Source organism: Bison bison, unplaced genomic scaffold (assembly GCF_000754665.1).
Source record: "Bison bison bison isolate TAMUID 2011002044 unplaced genomic scaffold, Bison_UMD1.0 scf7180017864316, whole genome shotgun sequence".
In the NCBI taxonomy this organism is placed as follows: domain Eukaryota; kingdom Metazoa; phylum Chordata; class Mammalia; order Artiodactyla; family Bovidae; genus Bison; species Bison bison.
This window is the reverse complement of record NW_011494888.1, coordinates 1,977,572-1,984,633: the sequence shown is the minus strand read 5'-3', so window position 1 is coordinate 1,984,633 and position 7,062 is coordinate 1,977,572. Positions and strand designations below refer to the sequence as shown.

At 40.5% G+C, this 7,062-nt stretch overlaps 1 protein-coding gene across 1 annotated transcript in view; it reads right to left on the bottom strand.

Moving 5' to 3' along the window:
- LOC104997843 (kynurenine/alpha-aminoadipate aminotransferase, mitochondrial-like) overlaps positions 1–7,062 on the bottom strand; it is a 37,257-nt gene that overhangs the window by 10,653 nt on the left and 19,542 nt on the right. The window contains exons 9-11 of the mRNA XM_010852774.1: positions 4,749–4,810; positions 4,418–4,482; positions 2,211–2,317 (exon numbers count right to left, since the gene is read on the bottom strand). Coding sequence (XP_010851076.1) covers positions 2,211–2,317; positions 4,418–4,482; positions 4,749–4,810 — 234 coding nt within the window. The remainder of the gene's footprint in view (positions 1–2,210; positions 2,318–4,417; positions 4,483–4,748; positions 4,811–7,062) is intronic.

The window sequence follows — 7,062 nt, the reverse complement described above, 5'->3', positions numbered from 1 at the left end:
CAACAGTCTTGATTCCAGCTTGTGCTTCTTCCAGTCCAGCGTTTCTAATGATGTACTCTGCATATAAGTTAAATAAGCAGGGTGACAATATATAGTCTTGACGTACTCTTTCCCCATTTGGAACCAGTCTGTTGTTCCATGTCCAGTTCTAACTGTTGCTTCCTGACCTGCATACAGATTTCTCAAGAGGCATGTCAGGTGGTCTGGTATTCCCATCTCTTTCAGAATTTTCCACAGTTTATTGTGATCCACACAGTCAAAGGCTTTGGCATAGTCAATAAAGCAGAAATAGATGCTTTTCTGGAACTCTCTTGCTTTTTCCATGATCCAGCGGATGTTGGCAATTTGATCTCTGGATCCTCTGCCTTTTCTAAAACCAGCTGGAACATCAGGAAGTTCATGGTTCACATATTGCTGAAGCCTGGCTTGGAGAATTTTGAGCATTACTTTACTAGTGTGTGAAATGAGTGCAATTGTGCGGTAGTTTGAGCATTCTTTGGCATTGCTTTTCTTTGGGATTGGAATGAAAACTGACCTTTCCCAGTCCTGTGGCCACTGCTGAGTTTTCCAAATTTGCTGGCATATTGAGTGCAGCACTTTCACATCATCAACTTTCAGGATTTGAAATAGCTCAACTGGAATTCTATCACCTCCACTAGCTTTGTTCGTAGTGATGCTTTCTAAGGCCCACTTGACTTCACATTTCAGGATGTCTGGCTCTAGGTGAGTGATCACACCATCGTGATTTTCTGGGTCATGACGATCTTTTTTATACAGTTCTTCTGTGTATTCTTGCCACCTCGTCTTAATATCTTCTGCTTCTGTTAGGTCCATACCATTTCTGTCCTTTTTTGAGACCATCTTTGCATGAAATATTCCCTTGGTATCTCTAATTTTCTTGAAGAGATCTCTAGTCTTTCCCATTCTGTTGTTTTCCTCTATTTCTTTGCATTAATGCTGAGGAAGGCTTTCTTATCTCTTTTTGCTATTCTTTGGAACCCTGCATTCAGATGCTTATATCTTTCCTTTTCTCCTTTGCTTTTCGCTTCTCTTCTTTTCACAGCTATTTGTAAGGCCTCCCCAGACAGCCATTTTGCTTTTTTGCATTTCTTTTCCATGGGGATGGTCTTGATCCCTGTCTCTTGTACAATGTCACGAACATCATTCCATAGTTCATCAGGCACTCTATCTCTCAGATCTGGGCCCTTAAATCTATTTCTCATGTCCACTGTATAATCATAAGGGATTTGATTTAGGTCATACCTGAATGGTCTAGTATAATGCCATTTGCAACATGGATACACCTGGAGATTATCACACTAAGTGAAATCACACAGAGAAAAACAAATATGTGATTAAACTGTATATGGAATCTAAAAAAAAATGATACATAGGAACTTATTTCTAAAATGGAAACAGACTCAGAGATTTAGAAAAGTTTACCAAAGGGGAAATGGTGGTGGTGTGTGTGGAAAGGATAAATCAGGAGTTTGGAATTAACATATACACACTACCATATGTAAAATAATCAATAAGAACCTACTTGTATAGCACAGGGAATTGACTCAGTATCTTATAATAACCCGTTTTCTAATATGGGAAAAGAATCTGAAAGGCATAAATATATGCCTATGAATCAATTTTCTGTATACCTGAAACTAACACAGCACTGTAAATCAACTATACCTCAATATCAAATAAAAATTAAAAAGTGACATTATGCTTTAATGAAGTACAATGCCACCCTGAGTGTGCTTTACTTTCATAAGGGAAAAACCCTTCTATTTTAAATACTAATGGCTAACACTTATCAAGCATTTACTATGTGCCAGGCATTAGTCTAGGAGTTTTTTCCATGTTGATTCCTTTCATGATAGCAATCCTAAGAAGGAGAGATTCCTATTATCTCCTTTTTCCAGATGAGACTCAACACCACATATCATGAAGGACTGGAGCTGGGATTCACACCCAAGGACTGTGGCTCCCAGAACTGTGCTCTGGCCACTAAGATAACCAGTAGCTGAGCTGAATGACTGTATTTCCCCTACTTAGGAGACTAAATCTGGAACCCAAAATCTATCGTGATCTTAATAATGAGATAGTGTATCTGATAGGCAAATGTAATGCCTTGTGCTAGTTGGCAACGATAAACATCTCACAATTTTTATTAAGAAATTACAGAAAACGTTTAGCTTTTCCTCCTGTCTTACCTCATTCTTAACGGCTTTTTCTTCAATCAGTTTTCTTACATCATGAATTCCCTTAATTTTCACCCACAGAAACATTCCAGCAGTAGGAACTTGCCATTCTGCCAAACCTACAAAGAAAAGAAGAGAAGAAATATTTTCTGAGTCCAGTTTTCATGATGTCAGTTATATCACTTAAATGACAAATGACAGTAATTGTAAACTAGCATTTCCAATGGAGAAGGCGATGGCACCCCACTCCAGTACTCTTGCCTGGAAAATCCCATGGACGGAGGAGCCTGGTAGGCTGCAGTCCATGGGGTGGCTGAGGGTCGGACACGACCGAGTGACTTTCCTTTCACTTTTCACCTTCATGCGTTGGAGAAGGAAATGGCAACCCACTCCAGTGTTCTTGCCTGGAGAATCCCAGGGATGGGGGAGCCTAGCAGGCTGCGGGAGCCTAGCGGGCTGCCATCTATGGGGTCGCACAGAGTTGGACATGACTGAAGCGACTTAGCAGCAGCAGCAGCAGCAGCAGCATTTCCAAAAAAGTTCCTTCAGTGACAGAATTTTAAAAAATATATTTTTATGAGTCCTGAAATTGGATGTTCTGAGTTTTATTTCAAAAAGTGAGGGGAAGTTTTGAAAGGGAGAAAGGGGACTCATGTGTATGTATAGGATTTTAGTGGGTTTTAGGGCCATGCAGAAACTCCTGTGTCATGCCCATCTCTCTTCTTTAGAGCTGTCCCTAAGGCATACATGTCTCTTTCAAATTGTAGGAGAGGATTCCTCAACTCCTTCTAGAATCTTATTAGTGTTTCAGTAAATTGTTCAGAAGTGTAATGAATTGACATTTTTATCAGAATGTAATTAGTTATAAAAGTCATACTTAAAACTAAGGAATTCTGGGTGCATTTGTAGGCTTTATGTTTCATTGAATATAAGGATAGAGAAACCAAGAAGGAAGAAAATTATTTTGATTTTAATTATTACCATTTTAAAAAAAGAACTTGCTGTTGATTAAAACCTTTTTTCAACTTTACAGTGTGGTAAAATAGTACTCTTATAAAAAATACTAATTGTATTTCTACCAGGACTTCATAGGGAAGAAGGTATGATGGAAATAAGGAATTGATACCTTGTATTAGGGCTTCCCAGGTGGCTGAGTCCTAAGGAGTCCACCAGCAATGCAGGAGACCTGGGTTTGATCCCTGGGTCGGAAAGATCCCTGGAGAAGAGAATGGCAACCCGTTCCAGTATTCTTGCCTGGAGAATCCCATGGACGGAGGAGCCTGGTGGGCTACAGTCCCCGGGGTCACATAGAGTCGGACTGAGCCATGTTCACTTCACTGTGTATTCACCATTATTTTTGCCAAAGGCATTTTTAGTGGTGTAATTAAAGCCATGAAATTCATTTTACTTTCTTCCTTAATAGAAAATTAAATCTAAACCATCCTGAAATCAAATTAGCAATATAAAAGATTAGATAGTAGATAAATGAAGTTAATGATTAAAAGGCCCATCATCTGTAATGAAAAACCTGCCAAAGATTGCAGTATTTTGTTTTTATAGAGTCAGAAAGAATTATGTTGTTGATTTCACAATTCCTCTTCTCTTTGGAGCAACATTTTGGGAACCTTTTTGGTTCAGAGATTATTTGGCTCTCAGTAGCTTATTGCTGGTTGGTTGTTAGACTGATTGGTCTTTTCTTCTTTAAACCACACACTCTGTGCAGCAGTTAGGTGTAGTAGAAGTGCTGTAATTGCAGCAGGGTTACTGCTGTTGCTTCTCACATTATTTATAGGGTACCACTTTCGTTTTTGAAAAGTACTTATTTCTGACTGCGTCGCATCTTTGCTGCTGCGTGTGGGCTTTCTCTGGTTGTGGTAAGCAGGGGCTATTCTAGTTGCCGTGCACAGGCGTATCACTGTGGCTTCTCATGCTGCAGAGCATGGGCTCTAGAGTGCCAGTCTGATAGTCATGGTACCTGGGCTTAGTTGCCTGGGGCATATGGGATCTTCCTAGAACAGGGATCGAACAGGTGTCCCCTGCATTGCAAGGCATATTCTTAACCATTGCATACCAGAGAAGCCCTAGAGTAACATTTTCTTGACCAGAATAGGCCTGGACCCTATTTCCTTCCCCAGGGTTATTAACAATACTCTATAGTATCACTCACTCAGAAGGACTGCTGCTCGTTCATCCCAGGACAGGATGTATGTTCTACTCACCACTTAACCACTTGTCTGCTGCCGCCAGTAATGCATCCCTCTGCTTCCGGTAGAAATCAGTAACCCTAGAGGAAGAAAACAATGAAAAATATGTGTTTGCTACACTGATTGTAGAAACCAAAAGGCTCTGGAGTCCAGTCTATAAGAATCTATTTTGTATCTTGATGAAAATGTTGAAACTCATTGAGGGAATAGAGCATATTTGTTTGACCTGTCAGGTAGTAAACTTTGTATCATTGTGATTTTTCCATTGTTTTGGAATAATTCAAAACAGAAAATTAATCAAGTGAAGTCCATTTCTATATAAACTATGGAACCTAAAATACAGTACCTGTCGATGTGAGTCAGAAAGCCCTCTTCTCCCCACTGATGCAGAAGTTGTGATACCAGGAGCTAAAAGGCATGAGACAGTAACAAGGTTCATCCTCTAAAATGTACTTTTTGTCAAATGTAACAGCAAATCACTCTTGATTATGTACAAACCACACTAAGAAGATGCAATAAGCTGCACCAAGCTTTATAGGGCCGGTGACTTATAACAATGTTGCTTAATAACAATGACAACAATAATAACAAATATTTATATGGTCCTTGGTATATCCAAGAAACTGCTGTACCATACATTTCAGCAAAGTTGGTCTTTGCAATACCCTTATTAGACAGGCCGTTATTTCTCTGTACTCATATTGAGACTGAGGCATTGCTGCTGCTGCTGCTGCTAAGTCACTTCAGTTGTGTCCAACTCTGTGCAACCCCATAGACGGAAGCCCACAAGGCTCCCCCATCCGTGGGATTCTCCAGGCAAGAGCACTGGAGTGGGTTGCCATTTCCTTCTCCAATGCATGAAAGTGAAAAGTGAAAGGGGAGTCGCTCAGTCGTGTTCGACTCTTAGCAACCCCGTGGACTGCAGCCTACCAGGTTCCTCCATCCATGGGATTTTCCAGGCAAGAGTACTGGAGTGGGGTGCCATTGCCTTCTCAGACTGAGGCATTAGGTGAAGTTAAATTTCCTGTGATCACTGTTGGTCACAAATCCTGGACTCAAGTCAGAACGTCCAGGCCCAGATCCATTCAATAACTGCCACCCCGCACAGCCTCTCGAAATAATGGTGTGTTACTTCACCAAACCTCTTCCGTCCTGATGAGTTTTTATGGGGTTCCTGAACTAGATGCCAGGACACAAGATGAATAAGATCTCTGACTCTAGGAGCTTGGTCTACACCTTGAAACAGCTCAGGTATATTTAAATCTCTTTTGCCTTTTGGAGCAAACATCTGTGGTATATCTGATCTTCTAATTCAGCCCATAGGGAAATAGAGAAGCAGTCAAATGACTTCACTCCCTGACACCTTCACATTGTCTTATTTGCCCGCATCCATTTTATGATCTGATTTCAGACATTCCTGTTTCCTAAATTGTCCTAAATTCCTAAATTTCCTAAACTGTCTTCAGTGATCAATGCAAAGAAATAGAGGAAAACAACAGAATAGGAAAGACTGGAGATCTCTTCAAGAAAATTAGAGATACAAAGGGAACATTTCATGCAAAGATGGGCTCGATAAAGGACAGAAATGGTATGGACCTAACAGAAGCAGAAGATATTAAGAAGAGATGGCAAGAATACACAGAAGAACTGTACAAAAAAGATCTTCACGACCCAGATAATCACAATGGTGTGATCACTGACACAGAGCCAGACATCCTGGAATGTGAAGTCAAGTGGGCCTTAGAAAGCATCACTACGAACAAAGCTAGTGGGGGTGATGGAATTCCAGTGGAGTTATTTCAAATCCTGAAAGATGATGATGTGAAAGTGCTGCACTCAATATGCCAGCAAATTTGGAAAACTCAGCAGTGGCCACAGGACTGGAAAAGGTCAGTTTTCATTCCAATCCCAAAGAAAGGCAATGGCAAAGAATGCTCAAACTACCGCACAAGTGCACTCATCTCACACGCTAGTAAAGTAATGCTCAAAATTCTCCAAGCCAGGCTTCAGCAATATGTGAACCAAGAAATTCGTGATGTTCAAGCTGGTTTTAGAAAAGGCATAGGAACCAGAGATCAAAATGCCAACATCTGCTGGATCATGGAAAAAGCAAGAGAGTTCCAGAAAAACATCTATTTCTGCTTTATTGACTACACCAAAGCCTTTGACTGTGTGGATCACAATAAACTGTGGAAAATTCTGAAAGAGATGGGAATACCAGACCACCTGACATGCCTCTTGAGAAATCTGTATGCAGGTCAGGAAGCAACAGTTAGAACTGGACATGGAACAATAGACTGGTTCCAAATAGGAAAAGGAGTATGTCAAGGCTGTATATTGTCACCCTGTTTATTTAACTTATATGCAGAGTACATTATGAGAAACGCTGGACTGGAAGAAACACAAGCTGGAATCAAGATTGCCAGGAGAAATATCAATAACCTCAGATATGCAGATGACACCACCCTTATGGCAGAAAGTGAAGAGGAACTCAAAAGCCTCTTGATGAAAGTGAAAGTGGAGAGTGAAAAAGTTGGCTTAAAGCTCAACATTCAGAAAACGAAGATCATGGCATCCGGTCCCATCACTTAATGGGAAATAGATGGGGAAACAGTGGAAACAGTGTCAGACTTTATTTTTTTGGGCTCCGAAATCACTGC